The sequence below is a fragment of the Canis lupus genome, chromosome 6, assembly GCF_011100685.1.
Source record: "Canis lupus familiaris isolate Mischka breed German Shepherd chromosome 6, alternate assembly UU_Cfam_GSD_1.0, whole genome shotgun sequence".
NCBI lineage: Eukaryota > Metazoa > Chordata > Mammalia > Carnivora > Canidae > Canis > Canis lupus.
The window spans coordinates 1,602,088-1,621,681 of record NC_049227.1 but is presented as its reverse complement, the minus strand read 5'-3'; the positions used below and the strand labels follow the sequence as shown (position 1 = coordinate 1,621,681).

The 19,594-nt window shown below is 42.8% G+C and overlaps 1 protein-coding gene across 11 annotated transcripts in view; it reads right to left on the bottom strand.

Annotated features, from left to right (window-relative positions):
- CALN1 (calneuron 1) overlaps nucleotides 1–19,594 on the bottom strand; it is a 529,066-nt gene that overhangs the window by 372,741 nt on the left and 136,731 nt on the right. For 10 of the 11 annotated variants that reach the window (XM_038539013.1, XM_038539021.1, XM_038539022.1 and 7 more), the window contains one exon: nucleotides 1,990–2,114. In XM_038539013.1, the coding sequence (XP_038394941.1) occupies nucleotides 1,990–2,114 (125 nt within the window). Of the gene's footprint in view, nucleotides 1–1,989; nucleotides 2,115–10,236; nucleotides 10,381–19,594 lie in introns of those variants that run through there. The other variant, XM_038539014.1, reaches the window with a different exon arrangement.

Below are 19,594 nucleotides of genomic sequence, written 5' to 3'. Positions count from 1 at the left end.
CCCAGGATGCTGGGATCGAGTCCCACATTCGGCTCCCTGCTCAGTGGGGAGTCTACTTCTCCTTCTCCCCCTGCCTGCTGCTCCCCCTGCTTGTGATCTCTGTCAGATAAATAAATAAAATCTTAAAAAAAAAAAAAAGAAAAGAATCTCTCCCCACTCTTCTCGCCTGCTGAGAAGGCACCTTTCAGCCCGTGCACTGCCTCAGCTGCTTGCCCAAAGACGGGAAGGTGGTTGTGCCAGCCACCCCAGGGGGCCACAAACTCCAGCCCACTGTCCTCTTGAAAGGCTGTGCACCCTGGCCATGGCCCAGATTTAACAGAGAAAAAAGCCGATGATGCTCTGAGGAGATACCATCTCTTGATTATTCATGACAAAGCTGAGAGGGAGGAGGAAGGGAAAGGGGAAGGCAGGGTCTGTGAAAGCCACAGGTGATCTCCAGAATTCCTTTATGAGTAACGTCAGCCCCTTTAAGAGTTGCCCCAAATGAGGGACTTTCTGCCCTGTGTTCCCGGCCTCCACTCAGTGAGGCCTTCAGTCCCTCCTGCTGAGGGCTGAGCCCAGGGACCTACTCACCTGAACACCAGTGCAAACCCACCCCCCATCAAGGCCCCATGCTTCCCTAATCTCTACTGGGAGTGGCCTCGCCAGGTGCCAGGAGGCCCAGCCACTAAACACCCTGGCCAGGCTTTGGCCTCCTTTCTGGTCACCTCCCTTTGGGGGCCGTCAGGGGCTCTAACTGCCTGTTTCTGCGCCCCCCGTCTGAAGATCCTTGGCCATCTGGAGGCCAGGTGCTCCAGGGTCCTGCTCTCCTGTCCTGCCACCAGCCTCTGTGCAGACTGCAGTGAGCTCACTGCACCCCTGCTTCCTGCAACACCCCACCCCTCACCTCCCCACGGACCCAGCCCAGCCTCAGCTGCTTTACCACCTGCCAGTTCTCTAGCTAAGCAAGCAATCAAACTGCACAAGAGCAGGAAAAGCTATCCGGTGACCCCATCCTCCACTTTCCTCCACTCCTGCCAGCTCAGGAGCAAGTGTGGCTTTGTTGGCTCAGAGCTGAATTTCCCCACCTTCTTCATGTGAGTAACGACCGTGAGGCTTCCATCTGTGCACACAGACAGCACACTGGTCAGACCATTTCACTTAAAAGCAAATATATGGGGCATCTCGGGTAATTGTGACTTCTCTGTTTTAGAAAGCAAATTTTGACTTCATGCTTTAAAATGGTGTTACAAGGAACATGGCATCCCAAAACACTAGGGAAAATGGATTCTGGCTCGGCCTCAGCAGGTGCAGCACCCAGGCAAACAAACAGCTGGCTGAATCAACCTAATTCTCGGTTCTAGAAGAAATAAACTCCTTCTTCCTTGGTTTAATGTTGTTGTTTAATCAGGGAGCTAGTTGACCAGTGGAGATACAACAGGGCACTGTCCCAGGATGAATACAGTCATGGTGTGCCCAGGCTTGTTCTCCTCCCTGAGCCTGCCCCGGACACCAGGGCTACACTGTGCTACAAAGGAACAGAAGCAATTAAAATAATTGCTGTCTGTTCCCACCTAGACACGGCTTCCAGATGATTCTGATCTGGGCCGGATTCAAAGCACCGTGGCCCCAAGTCAAGAGCAGGGCTTTCCAGCCATCACCTCCCGGACAGCTGGGCCCCACATAAATGCCAATATGGAAATATGGCAAGGCCACTGGTGGGAAAGACTCCATAAACTGGAAAAGATATTTTGGTAGTTACAAGCTATCCCCTCAGTCAGCAGACACAGAAACCAGAACATTCACTGTAGATTTTTTTAGGCCACAAAGTGGGTTCCCTACAAAGAAGCCATTTGTGCAGAAACTACCTCTGAGCTCTTTCCCATCACAGCACGGTTAGACCTGGCCGCACAACTGGTGGCCAGAGCCTGGCGCGCTCACCTCAGATGCACAATAGCCTCCAGTGCCCCCCATGGGCAGCCAAGCTCCCAGACAGGGCGGGCTCCTTACCGTCCAGCTCCTCCACGGAGATGTTAGCAAGCTGCTCGCTGTCGCTGCCAGCAGACAGAGATCGGTTGAGGTAATTCCCCTTGTACAACAGGCCGGCAGTCACATGGTGGAAAGGCATCTTCCCCCTGTTCACAAGAGAAGCAGGAGCGGGGAGAGAAAGGTGTCATTATTCATTCCCTCTTTCTTTCCTGAAAGGGCCACCTTGGTTTTCAGATGGCCAGTGTCATTTTTCAAATAACAGTCACATTTCTAGAGGGAAGGTCAGCAAATGCCAGGGTCCCCATGGGGACCTGATCACTCCCCAAATGATCTCCAGATCTATCACTTTCTTCACTTTACACCTTACTTCATTTTACCAATTTAATCACGAATCTGGCAGACTGTGGGCCACCATGGCATCAACAAATCCTGTCCCTACAAACAGGAATGCCTCTCCACTCCTTTCCTTGGCCTGATAAACTCTTTCTCAGTACTCCTCAGGACTCATACGGAACATATGTCCCAGAAGCACTGGGCTCCCCAGGGACTGGGTGTCTTCACTGTGACCGTGTGGAGATCCAAGGGTTTCACTTGTCCCCGGTAAAACAGATGATCCACTCACACAGCACTTGAACCAGGTGGGAAAGAGCAGGCCCTAAATAAATACACACAACCTTCTGTGCCTTGAAGAAGCAGCCCCCCAAGGCTGACTGGGATGCAGACACCTGTTGGCCAAAGCAGCTTCGGAACACAGCCCTCTGAGACGCCACTCACACCACCTGCCCTGGTGTAACATTGAATGGCACCTCAGGTGCCCCCGAACAAAGCAGCTCCGGGCAATTGCACATCCCCTGGGCCTAGACCAACAGACCCTCTAGTCAAAGCTTCTCTGCCCAGATGCCAACCCTGGAACTTAGGAGTTCCCACCAGTGTGGTGCAGGCTAAGGAGGGAGGGAGGAAAGAGAACTGGTAAGGAGATGGAAAGTGCAAGCACTGAAGAGCTAAAGTCAAGGCAGATAGGACGGTGGGCTCCTCTGCAGCAGAGAGAACATGACTGTTACACTGAGTGAGCTGCTGGGCATGTCAGGAACCGTGTTCTGCTTCCCCCATCTGGAAAGGGGGCTACAAGGACTGATAGAACTTTGGGTGGGATTAGGGAATAGGTGGGAAGTACGGGGAGTCAATTCTAGGCTGTGGGTAAAGGACATCTGTTTACAGACCTCCAGGAATGTGAATCAGGCAGCAGTAGAAGGGGTAATCTCCCCATCATTGAGAGTATTCAAGCAGAGACAAGGGCCTCCCTGCCAGGGTCCTGTGGGAGAGAAATAATCCCTGAGCTCCCTCCCCAATCCTCATTCCCACGTGTACAGTCCCATTTCTTTACTGAAGTTTGCATCTGTACAATCAGTGGGGGCAGCCCAAGTGGCTCCTCCAGGCACTGTGGAGTGACAAGGTGTAAATTACAGCAGGTCTCTGAGGAGGACCACGCAGGACACCCAAACCTTGGTGTCCCTCAATCCACATTCATGACAACAACTGTCCTAATCATGGGACATTGGAGCCAGGGGGCGGGGGCTCCTGCCTTCTTTTCCCTGGGACACCTCTGAGCAACAAGCCTGCAGGACATGCCACGTGCCCCCTCTCTAGTCTGGAGCATACAGCAGTGCGTCCCTATCGGGGCAGAGAGTCGCTGCCTCATGAACCAAGCAACGAGACTCCTAAAGTTATGGGGCTCAGTCCAGAACACAAGGCCAGTTAGTCGAGCAATCAGTTCTAGAACACAAGCCTCCTGAGTGCTGTTCGACTAAGCAGCCTCAGCTAAGCACCAGACATCTTCACCGGATGTCAAACTCTCATTTCAAACTCAAGATGTCTAAAAATGAATTAATTATCTTCCTAAAAAATAGGCCACACTTCCTGATTTCTCTATTTCTATCAAAGGTACTTTTCAGTCATCACAACAACTAGGACATCTCCACAAATGTTCTGGGCCCCCAAACGGACACATGGCCGAGGCCAGAGCCAGCCATCAGGCTCCAAGCCACCCTCACCCCTGCCCGGCCAGCAAAACAACATCCACGGCCCCTCACCCACAGCAGGATGCTAGTTCCAAATGTGTCTGCACTGGCCAATTACAGGGGGGATATCTTCAGCTGATTATAAGCCAGACTTACCCCTCCCACCCAAATCTATCTTGACACATAGAGTAGAATCCAAGAATCCTCCTCTGGACAAACACTTCAATTACCATCTCCTCTGTTCACCAACTTAATTTTCAGACCAAACATGTTTAAAAGTGAGACTCAGGTGTATGAATCAGGACCACTCTCACTTTTCCTAGGGCTGATCCTGATTTTGGGGGGCCATGTACTGTACTTACTTCACAACACTGGCTAATGCTTCCTGTGTGGCTTCAGCTCCCCTCCCAGCAGTGGCCACAGGACCCTGTCAGCCTCGTCAGCCGTCCTTTTAAAAGTTTAAGTCATATAAACATGGGAAGACACAGATTTCACTACCTGGAGAGGGCACCCCTCCCCCCGAGGTCAGGACATGTGCAGAGAGCATCCTCTTCCCTTGTCACTGCTCATCACTCTAGTTTCCCCACATTTCATAAACAGCTCCCCATTATCCATCCTTCTCTTGGTTGTCTGAAGCTCCGGAGGTGCCACACAAATTTTTACAACCACAGTAACAAGGTTACATTCCGTGGAACATCTCCAAGCCACAACCTAGATCAGCCACAGAATCAATGTCAAGTACTTCACAGAGAAAACTGGCCACAACTGAATCCTCCCCTGATATACTAACATAATTTGCTTCTAGAAAAGGCAGCTGACAAAATTAGGTACACATTCAGTGCATTCGGCTTCCACTCAAAATGCTCCACATCTAGTGGGAAAGGAAAGGTGCAAAGCACACGTACAGATAAATGAAGTATGTTCAAGAAAGGGAAGAACAGTATCCCAAGTAAGGTAAAAACAGCCGCCACAATTAAGGGCTAAATTTCACTCCAAGCCACCCGGGAAACCCAAGCTTTAAGATTCTCTCTTTGGCTAAGGAAAGGAAACACACAAGTTCATCAGCAAAGACAAATATGATCCTGCCCTGAAAATTCAAGATAGATCCTTCTAGGGAAGACAAAGAACAAAAATATTTTTCTTCAATGGCAATTTTATTCATTGAGAGATATTATTTATGTGACTGCTTAGCATGTGAACATGTTTGTGGGGTTTTTTTTTCTTTGTGTTTTCTGCAAGGCAGTGCAGTTTCATGGTAAAGAACCAGAACTTTCAGGTCAAAACTGATATTACACTGGAATTCTATCTATTATCCTTATTAGCCATGTAGGTAAGTTCCTTAACCTCTGTCCGCAACACTTTTCTCCTTTTCAAAAATTCTGATACACACTGAATAGCATTTTTGTAAATATGAAATAAGATAAAGTATAGAAAGCACTCGATTTAACGCTAGGCATTCTCTCAATAATACCATCAGTGATTATTTGCTAAACGTTATATGAAGCAAGAAAGATGCAGGGCAAAGAGACCATGGATTCATTAGGTTGAAGAAAAAACACATTGGGTTACTTTTTTAAGATTTTATTTATTTCTTTGACAGAGAGAGAGAGACAGAGAGAGAGAGAGAGCATGAGCCGGGGTACAAGCACAGGGAGAGGAAGAAAGAGTCTGAGCAGAGAACCCAATGCTGGGCTTGATTCCAGGACCCTGAGATCATAACCTGAGCCAAAGGCAGATGTTTAACCAAGTGAGCCACCCAGGCATCCCTAAATACACTGGGTTATTAGGAAGAGGTCAGTAAGGGCCTGGCAAAGGGTCAGCTTCGAGAGGAGTTGGCTGGCATCATGCACCCCGGTGGTGAGTGACCTGGTGTCTGAGCAGTAGAACACCAGGAGGTCCCAGTGCCACGTGCTGTCAGCAAGCAGCTGGCTCTATCAGGAGGAAGGAGCTATTTGAATGGAAAGCACCAGAACTTTAGAGGAGTCTGTTTCCTGGTCACCCGGGAGAGTGCCTTCATGGTCACCTCAAGGACACGGTAGCAGGACGCTGAAACAAAAGGGGTGGGGGAGGGGTGGATGAAACAAGTGAAGGGGATTAAGAGTACACTTATCTTTTTTTATTTTAATTTTTTTAGAGAGAGAGCGTAAGGCAGGTGGGGGTGGTGATGGAAGGGGCAGAGACAGAAGAGAGAGACTCTTAAGCAGACTCCATGCTGAGCACAGAGGTCTACTTGGGGCTCGATCTCAAGACTATGAGATCATGACCTGAGCCAAAATCAAGAGTCAGACACTCAACCGACTGAGCCACCCAGGCACCCCAAGAGTCCACTTACCCTAATGAGCACTGAGTAATGTGGAGAACTGTTGAATCACTATATTGTACACCGGAAATGAACATAACACTATATGTTAACTATGTCAGAAATAACACTTAATATAATAGACAAACCAGTAACAAATGAAAGGGTGGTTCCTGTTTTTAGGGTCAGGGAACTGGCATGTTTCCTGGCAGGGTAATAAACAGAAGAGCCCCACTCACATTTACTTGAGATGATGCCCTTCTGAGATGGTTAATTTTATGTGTCAAACCTGAATGGGCCACAGGAGGCTCACGTGATTTGCTTACACATGACTCTGGGCGTGTCTGTGAGAGTCTTTCTGAATGAGATTAACCTCTGAGTCAGTAGACGAGGAAAGCAGAGTGCCCCCCTCAAGCTGGGTGGGCCTCATCCAATCTGCTGGAGGCCTGAATAGCACGAAACAAGCAGAGGGACAATTTCTTCCCTCCGCCTAACTGCTAAGCTGAGACACCATCGTCTCCTGCCTTTGGATGCAGACACGGACTGGTGCTTACACCACTGGCTCTCCTGGGTCGCCGGCTTGCCAATGGCAGATCCTGGGACCTCTCAGCCTCCATAACAGTGTGAGCCAATTCCTTATACCAAATCTCTATCTATATATCCTATTGCTTATGTTTCTCTGGAGAACCCAGACTAACATACCTTACTTTTTTTTTTTTTTTCTACAAGATCAACGATTCAGGCATACTGCTGTAGGCTGATATTATTATTCAGGACAAATACTTGTCCCAAAGTGTAATTCTGCAGGGCCTTTCAAAGCAGTGCTCCTCAAAGTGTGGTCTGTGGACCACTGCCAGCTGAACACTGCTTATTGCTGGTCTACAGTGAGATAAGGACAGGATTTGAAAGAAAGCATAGAAATTTTTATAGCAGTTTACAACTTTGTCCCAACATCTAAGCATGTGACCAGTTGACTTCATGTGTGAACTAATCCTTCCCCACAAATTGTTTGAGAGGCACTGCCCTAAAGTAGTTTCTGTAGGTCACACACATTTCTGGTAATGGACCACAGAGAGACGGGGGAAAGAAATCTAGAGAAATGCATTTTAACTTGGGTCTGAAACTTTTTCAAGTAACTTAGAGTTTTTTTAAGTCTTCAATGGACTTTGGAAAGGAGGTACAAGACATCAGTAGAAGAGTGCACTCTCTGCAGGAGCCTGGGGTGTGCATGGAATCTACTGCAGATTTCACAGAGGCTCCTGTCCCCCAATTACCAGACATACAAGGGGCAATGTTGACCTTCCGTTCTAAAAGTTAGAGAGCCCAGCCAGCCCTGACAAGGTCTTTGCCAAATTCCTCTAAAAATACCCATGAAGACATGAAAACAATGATACTCCCAATAGCACCAATGCTAGGTTGTGGATAAAGCTTCCACTATGTCAGCATGGTCAGGAACAGAATGACAATCAGTGGCACACCCACATTTTGAATTGAGAGAGTAAATAGCAAAGTCAGATGGTAAATGGATAAGAAAAGATTTTTATCTACCCCAATTCTCTCCTAGTCCAGGGACTCAGCAATGGCCAACCATAACATCAGGCAACCCTTCAGTCTATGTGGGAAGTTCTTTTTAAAAGGAGCCAGGGTCAGGACTTCTGGGCGGCTCAGTGGTTGAGCATCTGCCTTTGGCTCAGGTCATGATCCCAGGGTCCCGGGATCGAGTCCCACATCTGGCTCCCTGCATGGAGCCTGCTTCTCCCTCGGCCTGTATCTCTTGCCTCCCTCTCTGTGTCTCTCATGAATAAATAAAATCTTAAAAATAAAAATAAAAGCAGCCAGGATCAAATCCCCACTGTCCTTAGCACCTCTTCCTCCAGGTACTCAGGTCACCCTTCCCAATATGCAAGGGGCTAGAAATGGAAGGGTTTTGGCCTTGCACGTGGAGATGTGAAATCTGCTGCTGGCACGGGTATCAGTAAGAAGGACCCTTGGAGCAAAGACCTACAGGATTACGGCTTTTTGTGTCTTACTTTTGACTAAGAAAGAACTGCAGAATATCTTAAACACCCCAGAAATGTGTGTCTCCTCGTCATGGTCCAAGAGTTAAGTGATGGGGAGACAACAGAAGCCCATCCTACTCCAGCAAAGACGCGCTCCATGAATGCCAGCCAGACACCCGGCATTTGACTAAAGCACTTAAAAAACAATCGTGTTCCCTGGTGAAGATCCTGCAGGGGCATGCCAACTGGCAAACAGAGTTTGGATTAGAGCTCAAATCAGACAGGAATGAGTAAGCAGAAAAACACCAACGTGGGGGTCTGCATAAAAAAGTTCTGCATCATTAGAGGAGGAAGCACTTTCACAAAGATGCAGAGCAAAAAACATACTGTCAACAATGCTATGATACAAGAAAGAAGACAATTTTGCAGTTTCTGGTTATGTCCTTACAAACAGGAAAGCAGGGTGTGTATGAAATAAGAATGCAAATTCATAAGGAAATATCACAGTAAAGGGAGGAGATAACACATGAAAAGTAAAAGACAATGTGCTGAGAGGCAACCCTTCCGAAGCCAAGAAGAAACCCCAAAAATAAAAGAATGAAAATCTACATTAATGGCAATAAAGAGTATTTCAAACAAAGAGGAAATTCAGCAAATAATACAATGCATGCATGGACCTACCACTTAGGTTAAATACAGGCTAATATTTTACCTTATTTGGTACAGATTTTTTTTAACAGAAATATTACATTGATGCCCTGCCCACTTATTCTATTCCTCCACCTCCTTCCCTCCACCGAAATGCATCCTTCCCATCCATGTTTTAAATTTTCCTACATTTGGGAGCATCTCTATAGAATATATTATAGTATTGCCGTATATATCTTTAAATTTACATAAATAGGGATCCCTGGGTGGCGCAGCGGTTTGGCGCCTGCCTTTGGCCTAGGGCGCGATCCTGGAGACCCGGGATCGAATCCCACGTCGGGCTCCCGGTGCATGGAGCCTGCTTCTCTCTCTGCCTGTGTCTCTGCCTCTCTCTCTCTCTGTGTGACTATCATAAATAAATAAAACTTTAAAAAAAAAAAAATTTACATAAATAATATCACACCACGCATATGCTTTTACAATTTGCACATTTCACTCTATACTAAATTTCAGGGATTTATCCAAATCCATACACATAACACCTAATGCATTTTTAACTGCTCCATAGTTTTCCACAGTATCAATATATTGTAATTTATTTACTCTTTATGCAACTGACATTAAAGTATGCTGTAATGGGTGTGTTTGTTGGCTCAAAGGAGGTGCAACTCTTGATCTCAGCATCAAATTCAAGTCCTACATTAGGTTTAGAGATTACCTTAAGAAATAAAACTTACAAAAAAAAAAAAAAAGTACACAGGGCACCTGGTTGGTGCAGTCAGTTAAGCATGGGACTCTTGGTTTCACTCAGTTCGTGATCTCAGGGTCCTGAGATTGAGCCCGGGTCAGACTCCACACTCAGAGTAGAGTCTGCTTGAGATCCTCTTTTCCTCTCCCTCTACTCATCTCCCCTCTCTAAAATAAATAAATCTTCTTTACTTTTTTTAAGATGTTATTTATTTATTTGAGAGTGAGAGAGAGCACAAGCAGGGGGAGTGGCAGAGGGAGAGGGAGAAGCAGGACCCCTGGGATCACGACCTGAACCAAAGGCAGACACTTAACCAACTGAGTCACCCAGGTACACGTAAATAAATCTTTTTTTAAGAGTGTGCTACAACGAATACCCTCATATGTGTCTCTTTGTTTATATTTGCAGGCATTTCTTATAGCCTATATGCCTAAATAAAATATTACACAATCTTGCCAAGTTGCTCTCCAAAATGGTTGAGTTAGTTTTCCATTGCTGCGAAACAAACTACCCCTGAAATTAGTGGCTTAGAACAACAAATACGTATTATCTCACATGTTCTGTGGGGCAGGAATCAGAAGTTGCTTGGCTGGGAGGTTCTGGCTCAGGAGATCTTGAGTTTGCAGTCAAGATACTGACCAGAGCTACCACCAGCAGAAGGTGTGACTGAGTCTAAAGGATCTACTTCCAAGATGATTTACCCATAGGGCTATTCACGAAAGGCCTCACTTCCTTGTGGTCCCTGCCACAGGGCTGCTCAAGTGTTCTTATGACATCATAGCTGGCCTCTCCCAGACAAGTGATCCAAGAGACATGAGGGAGATTTTAGGACTCAGTCTTGGAAATTACATGCCATCACATTCACCACTTTGAATTCATTAGAAGCAAGTGGCTATGTACAACCCACACTCATGGGGGAGGAAGTAGTCTCCACCTTTTGAAAGACAAAGTATCAAAAAATTTATGGATATATTTTAAAACCATCCTCATGGTCGTGGCAATTTAGTGACCAATGGTTTGTCAAGGAGCGTGTTTGTTTTGGTATTATCAGACTGTTTCATTTTTCTTAACTGGATTGCCTTGATTGCCAATGTAGGCATCTTTTTATGACTTTTGAGCATTCTGGGCTTCTCTTCTGTAAACCTGCTTTTCATCTTCATCTCTTGAGTGGCTTATCATCTTTGGATTGCCTTGTTCTTCCATGTTATTATTGTCCAATAGTTCAGGTCAACCTTACTTTCAAGCCCCCCAGTTATTAGTCACTGTTGATGCTGTTATTGTGCCAGCTTCTAGCCAAGGCTTTTCTAGACTCTTCCACAAGTTCACCAATTGCTCTTCTCATTGTTGCTTCTTGCAGGGCACTCTTTCCTCTGAGTTCAATTCCCTTCTTAGTAAAGGGAATTTAGCAATTCTTTCATCGAGGAACTGTACATGGAAAACTTTTAAGTCTTTGTCTAAAAGAACTTTATTTCAATCTCATTTTAATTATAATTCAACTAGGTAGAGAATTATAAATTACTTGTTAGCTTAGAACTTTGAAGATCATCTGTTGCTGATGAGATATCTACTTGCTCTTCACCTGCTAATACTCAATCTGGACAATTCTAAGTTTACGTTTCCAGATATAGACTCTCTCCCAATCTCTATATTCTCTTCTGTAAGCATTTATTAGATGTATGTTGGACCTCTTTATTCAAGTTTGGTACTCTTGATCAGCTCATCCAACATCCATTCATATTCTATGTGACTGAAGAAGCTAAAAAGCTAGTAAATGTATTTTCCGTACTCTACTGCTACTAGAGTTCTGGATGAGAATTAGTTCCCATATTCAAAAGTACTTGCAAGTTTGGAATGTAGAAATAAGATGAAAGCCGTGGTACACCTGGTAAAGTTTACCAGCTAGGTCTCAAAAAAAGTCTTTTTTTTTAAGGTGTTGAGTTATATATAAGTTTTTTATATATTTCAGATACTAACCCTTAATCAGATATGTCATTTGCAAATATCCTCTCCCGTTTGATAGGTTGTCTTTTAGTTTTATTGACTGTTTGCAGTGCAGAAGCGGGGATGGGTGAACTAGGAGAAGGGGATTAAGGGTACACTTATCTTGATAAGCACTGAGTAGTACACAGAATTGCTGAATCACTATATTGTACACCTGAAATTAATATAACACCATGTGTTGAATACACTGGAATTAAAGTAAAAATTTAACAGCCTTGATTTGCAGTATTTTTCCTGTTTCCATGGTGTAAATACTCCTACAACAAAAGGCCAACTCCAAGCTGTCAACATGATGTCACTGAACATGGACTTGGGAAGAGATGTGCTATAGTGTACCAGCACACCATTATACAGTATCTCCACATATTTCCACATACACCATTTCCACAGATGCCATGGACTAAGTCAACCACAAAGCTATATAAATAACAAGAAAATGTAGTCACAAAATTAGGAAGTGATGAGTTTTTAGTATTTATTACCTTCGTTTCTTAAATATAATTATCTGTAAGTTGATACTTCATTTAAGAATGTAAGTTTATGCTTCATTTATCATTCATTTTAGAATGGCTACATTTAATAGCTGGCTCATAAAATTCCTGAAAATTTAACAAATGCCTTTCACAAGCTATTATGGTCTGGCTCCAGCATGACACTGAATGAAAGCTTTTTCCTGACCACTTCTGGTTGTTTCCACAGGAAACAAAAGGCATGGAAACATGACATGTTCCTGCGGCAATATTCCACTATCCACTCTCCAGCTTCCTGGCTGCAAAGAAGTGGTCGTGGTGATGACGGCAAGAGTAGCAGTGTCTCTTAAATCCTTGGATCACAGCTTCAGGGGTCAATTCTCCAGCTTTCTGGGGGTCAAGAGAAAGTTTTAGGAACAGGAAGGGTTTTCCAGTGGGAGTCTCAGCAGTAGTAACTCTCCTAGAAGGTCAATTCTAAATTATTCTGGGGGTCATTCTGGAGACCCACCTAGATTCCAGTTCCTCAGCCATTTGACGAGTGGTAAGCATCAAATTCCCTGTATTAGATTCATTCCTTTTTAAAATACCCAGAGTGGTTATTGGTCCTTGAACTAAATCTTAAGATTACATTATTGCTACATTATTATTATATTGTTGCTACATTTTCATATCTTCCAGGTCTCTTGAATTCTTTTTTTAATTTTCATATTTTTATCTCTCTGTGTATTTATAAACAACTTCCTCAACATTAAACTCCCAATTCTTTTTTGACTCATGGCTGAACCTGTCCACTGACTTTTTCACCTAAATGACTGTTTTCTACATCTGGCAGTTTGATTTGGTTCTTTCCTAAATCTTCCCTCATTTTTCATGGAGTATGAATCTGGGATTATAATTTTTATTCTTTTACCTTTTATTCTTCCACTTTTTCACAACTTTCTTTCGAAACGTCACTCTGTCATCTCAGTCTCTGGACTCACTAATCCTCTCTGTCCTCGGATGTTTTCCAGCAGTAACCTGTTTCCGGCTGTGGTCTACCAGTTTCTGTGGTTAGGAACTCCAGCAGCATCGTCAGCAGGTGCTACTCTTGCCTTTGAAGGTGCATGTACTCAGAAAGCCATGGCCATGGCACAGGTGCCAGAGGCATCCCAAGCTGAGGACCAGTTTGCACATTCATTCTTGTCTTGGCATGTCTGCACCAATGCATGGTATAAATTTGGACTGCATTTCTCTGAACTCCAGATTTGGAGTTCTGATTTATTACTGGCGACTGTACAGCCTTTGTCTGGGCAGAGATAAACACCTGTGCCACTTTGCTGAGCAGTGGGCAGACTGAGTCTAGTCTCCACTTAAAGGAGGGACAGCCAAGCCATGGTCTCAGTTCCTGGTGCTGCCTGTTGCAGGTCCAAGACCACAGTTTTTATCCCAGCGTGGACATAAAAACTCCCAACCCCAGAGCCTTTTTGGGTTTTCCTACTCTGCAGCAACGTCTTCTCCTTCGCTCCTTTCTGGGCTCTGAGTTTCCTTCTCTTTCTTTCACATGAAATTATTTTACCAGTCAGAGTACAGTCAGGAAAACAGAGCAATCAGGTAGTTCAGTAAAAGGATTTCAAACCGTGGGCTAAGTGGGTAGAAGGCTGACAAGCCCAACAGAGCATGGTTAGCAGAGACTCACAACAATAGAAATTTATTGCCACTGCTGGTATAGAGGGATGTATGGAGAAGGTAGGATTACCAGAACTTCAAAGTTGGGCTGGTAGCTCTGGAAAGGGCAAGAACCGTGGTAGAGGCTGCTCAGCAGGAGCTGGAGTCACGGAGGGAGGGGCTCTGCTCTGGGAAGATGATGGAGAGCTACTGCTGGAGACATGTGTCAAAGGGAGCTGGAGGTGGGAAGATACAGCCTGGCCTCTGTCTTTATCTCCACCTTCTCATCTCCTGCTGATGCCTCTCTTTGGCCAGGAAGTCTAGAAAAGCAGTTTGCAGGATTCAGTCCCTACAATGCACGGCAGAGCAGGGGAAGGGGCAGGGGGAAGTATAAAGCAAGCAGGCACAACTGGCAGCACTACAAATTCAAATTTTTTGTTATATTTCATCCAGCGTTCTGTGTTTACAACAGGAAAACAATCCACCATTAGCTTAGTGACCACACTTACAAAACTAGATATCCTCGTGACATTTTGAATTTCAAAGATAAGGAAAAGTCCACATACAAAACACAGGCCACTCACAAAAAAAAAAAAAAAAAAAAAAAAAAAGGAAGACTCAGCTTCCTTCAGAAAAAGCAGCAGCCACAACAATGACACAATCTCCATCAACTGCTGCCTTTAAAGGTAATTTAAAGTAAGATAAAGAGGGGAATCTAGGTGGCTCAGTCCATTAAGCATCTGCCTTCGGCTCAGTTCACGGTCCCAGGGTTCTGGGAGCCACCCCCACCCCTCAACCTCCACCTCTCCTTCCTCCTCCCCACCCCTACCCCGTGCTCATGCTCACTCTCTTTCTCTCTCAAATAAATAAATAAAATATTTTTTAAAAATAAAAGTAGAATAAGTAGAGAGGTTTACAAATCAAATGATGGGAAATGACTTTAAGGCAAATGTAAAAGAAAAGAAAGTTCCAACTTCAAAACAATTTAAAACAAAAAGCACTGCAAGTATAAAAAGTCATTATATGTTTAAAATGGGTAAAATTCAAATTAATATATTAGTCACAAACCTCTATGCATCATACGTTAGAAAGTAAAAATAATTTAAATATAAAGGAAAACTCATTTTAAAACATTGGTGAAGACTTAAGTACATCCTCTAAGCCTTTGACAAATTACCTGGACAAAAATTAAAGAGGATATTAATAATATTGACATTTTCCTACGAAGGCTGATTTAATGTGGTGTGAGCACACGTGTGTATGTCCACTCCCCCAGAGATCATTTTCCAGATTTCTTTTTTTTTTAAGATTTTATTTATTTATTCATGAGAGAGAGAGAGAGAGAGAGAGAGAGAGGCAGAGACACAAGCAGAGGGAGAAGCAGGCTTCAGGCTGGGAGCCTGACACAGGACTTAATCCCGGGACTCCAGGATCATGCCCTGGGCCAAAGGCAGGCGCTGAACCCCTGAGCCACCCAGGGATCCCCCATTTTCCAGATTTCTATGAACATTTACAAAAATTTGTCAAACATAGGGGCACCTGGGTGGCTCAGTGGTTGAGTGTCTGCCTTCGGCTCAGGGCGTGATCCCAGGGTCCTGAATCGAGTCCCACATTGGGCTCCCTGCATGGAGCCTGCTTCTCTCTCTGCCTCTCTGTGTGTCTCTCATGAATAAATAAATAAAATCTTTTAAAAAAAAATTTTAGCAAATATAAGACCACAAAGTAAACTTTAGTAAAAGTATTCAAAAGTAGGTCTGGCACAGTTGAATATAAATAGAAGCAAGAATAAAAGTCAATATTTTAATACTAAAAGCAACATTTTGTCCAGCTTTCTTGAGATATGCTTGACATCTAACACTGTGTAAGTTTAAGGTATACAATGTAGTCGATTTGATGCATTTATATATCCACAAAACAATTATCGCCCTAGTGTTAGCTCACACCTCCATCAGTCACATAATTACCATTTCTTTTTTATGGTGAGAACAGTGAAGATCTACTCTCTTCACAAATCTCAAGTACACAGTGCAATATTTTTTTAAAGATTTATTTATTTATTTCAGCAGGGATTAGGGGCAGAGGGGGGTGAGGTAGAGAATCCCCAGGAGACTCTACACTGAGCACAGAGCCCAATGCAGGCTCCATCTCAAAACCCTGAGATCATGACCTGAGCCGACCCAAGAGTTGGACACTCAACTGACTGTGCCACCCACTGCCCCACCATGCAATATTATTCACTATTATAATCATCAGGCTGCACATTCAATCCCTAGAACTTACACATTAAAATTGAATTTGTTAATATTAAATATTAAATACTCTAAAATACTTCCTAGGTCAAAGTTTTTAAATTAAAATTACAAGCTTATCTTCAAAAAAAACAAAAATGGAAATAATTCATAGAAAAAAGTATATGAGGTATATAGCAAAATAACATTCAGATAAAATGTGAGGCATTTGCTTTCATTATTCTAAAGAGAAAGGAAAAACATGAAATAAGTCTTAAATGCTAACTTCTTAGAAAACTCCCAGCAACAAAATAAATTAACATAGAAATAATGAAAGAGATGAATTAGAAAACAGATAAAAGAGCTGGTTATTGAAACAAAAGCAATAAACTAGACAAATCTCTGACAAGTTTATTAAAACAAATAGAGAAAGCACAAAGAGGAAACATTCTGAAATATGAGAATTCTATGTGCAACTAACTCTAGACTAATAAATTTAAAACACTGCTTAAATAAATGATTTTTTCTCTCAAAACACAGAAATTAGATTCTTTTTATTGAAAGCAATGTGATTTAATATCATTCATGCTTATTGAAAATCTCAGCATAACACTTTGTTAGGCAGTGATTTAAATATCTGGTTTTAGGTTGGGTGTATTTCCATACTTGATTTTAACATCTGCCATAACCAAAAATACACCTCAAAAAAGAGACACAGATCTAAACTGAAGAAAAATGTCACTGGCAGTATTTACTCAATCACAGTATTCACTGCATTTCCATCCTATGAGCATACCAAGATTTTGCCGATATGGGCTGGTAAAGTTTCATTTTCCCTAATGTCAATGGATAATTTTGCAAACTGCAAGCAGTCCCATTTTTACATTTTTAACAAATGGGTCTAAAAAACACTTGATCTCTTCATTTGGAAGATTCCTAAGTGGTTGACAAAATTCTGTTTCCAGATTTTTTAACTTTGCAGATTTGAGTTTATAGATAGCACACTCACATTTTTTTTTTGCAACAAAATCACATCATGGTTGAAACATTTCCAAAACCATGATTTTCAAAATGCTCTTTCCATAGCATGAGCTTCCTTTGAAAAGAAGTCATTTCCTCAAACCTTTGTTAAAGTGTCATCTTTAAGTGTGTGTAGCAGACATCCTGCCATCTCAGAAAAGATCAGCAAATGTGGATCATTTGCCTGTTTATGATGGAGAGTGTGTGACTCCCCGTGTTTGACAACTCTTTTAAGAACTTTGCCCCAAAATAAGCCCCACACTTCACTGTGGTACAAAAGCCATCTGTAGTCATTTCCCATTTCATTCCAAAGATTTGGGTCAGGTTTCATTATTCATGAGAGTGAGTATAGATCAACACTTTAAATAGTCTTTTTCACGTTTTTCAATGGTTTTGGCCAACTTTTGTCTGATTTGGCTTGTCAGTGTTTTAATTCATAAAGTGCTGATGAAGGTCTCCTTTGGAGACTGCAGGAAATGCCATCTCAGCCATTGTCTTGAGGTCCACTTGGGCCTGCATGATCAGCATGATCCAAAAGCTAGAGCTTTTGGCACACATCTTGCCCTTTTTTTTTTTTTTTGAGTGTTAGTCTAATTAAAACTAATTAAGAGAATCTGTAAATCCCTCTAACCAGGCACTTGTGTCACAAGTCACTGGAAACAAGGGCATGAAGAAGTCACTGAAAACAAGGTAAAACCACCATGTGTAGGACACCCATCTGCCCTGAACATGTCACCCCCATTGCATTAGACCAGCAGGCAGATGAGCAATTGAGGGTGTCCATGTCTCTCCAGAGTGGATGTTAGTGAAGTGTAACTTCTTCCTTCTCTTTTCTTCCTACATCAAAAGGAACATCATACACACCCTACTTTGGAAATCACTACAGAGATACTGCCATTAAAATGAGGAAAAATACAACATGCCCATCGCCTCTACTATTAAGTAACACTATCCTAGAAATTCTACTCAATGCAGTAAGACATGAACAAAACTAAGAGAATATTTAAAAGGAGAAGACCAAGAAGAAAAAAAATCAAGTGATTAAAACCTAAAATGAAATATATATAAATATGTAACCCATCTCTCATGGTCAAAGGACATTTGAAGTTGGAAGTATAACTACAGAAATCACAAAGGAAAAGACTGAGAGCCTTGCCAATATAAAAATATAAGTTTCTGAGCATTATAAACAGCATAAATAAAAGTAAATAAAAATAAAATAAAAGGGAGCACAAAAAGGACACGAACAGACAATTCACAAAACTGGAAAGACAAACTAATAAAATATATGGAAACAATAACTGATAACATAAGTAAGCAAAGAAATACAATTTTTAAGCTATCTGCTCTTACAGTTTGGGAAGGTTTTGTTTGTGTGTCTGTTTTATTTTTAAATATTTTATTTATTTATTTATTTATTTATTTATTTATTTATTTATTTAGAGAGAACATGCACCCATGAACAGGGGGAGGGGCCACAGGAGAGGGAGAATCTCAAGCAGACTCCACACTGAGCACAGAGCCCAACCCCAGGACCCTGAGATCATGACCTGAGCCGAAATCAAGAGCTGAAGGTTTAACTGACTGAGCCATCCAGCCACCTTTGTTTTTTGGGGGTTTTTTTGTTTTTGTTTTTGTTTTTGTTTTTGTTTTGTGAGAATATAATGAGCTAGGTTCTTAGTAGCCACTGGAACAACAGCTTGGAGAAAACAATTTGGCAATTATGTATCAAGAGTCCAAACAATGTTGATGGGATGAGCACTGAGTGTTATACTATATGTTAGCAAATTGAATTTAAATAAAGTATTTTTTTTAAAAAGAGTCCAAACAATGGTTCTTAGTCTTTGATCCAACAACTCTGTTGTTTGAAATCTGTCCTAAGATACGGTCAAAGATTTGTATACCAAAAAATCTCATTGTATTTAAAATGAAAGAACAATGAAAAAAGGAAGAAAAATTTCTGTGTTTTCTCTAAAAACACAGAAATTGATAACAACACAGTATATTGTTATCAATGATTCTTACTAAAATTTTAATGACATCAGAAGTCTTTATAGTATGCTGTTTTAACTCTAAAAAGCATCTCAAGTAGGAAAATACCAATACTTCTCTCTCCTAAAATCCTATTCAAACCATGCTATAGGAGAACAAAATGTAATGCATGCATAAAAGCACAGAATATGGAGAAAAGGGACCACTGTCATTAGTCCAAAAAAACTGGCAGGATTATTTTGCCCATCTTAATGATTGAGTTTGAGCAGAGCAAGTCTGGGCTGAAAACGTGGTAAGTAGAGAGAGGTACTGTGGAACATCACGAGCACCCCTAGTTGGCAGGTACCAAGAGCTAGAATGGACACAGGGTGAAGCCAGGGCCTGAGTAAAGCCCTTTACTTGGAACAATTGAGGGGGTCTCCCACCCCAAAGAAAAGTTCCTCTTAATGGAGTATAAACTTCCTGAGGGGTGGGTGGGTACCCCAGGGTAAGGCTCTCTTCTTTTGAGTAAACCAAAGAAGCTATGCTCCCACCCCAAGGGCGAAAGAAGAAATTGAA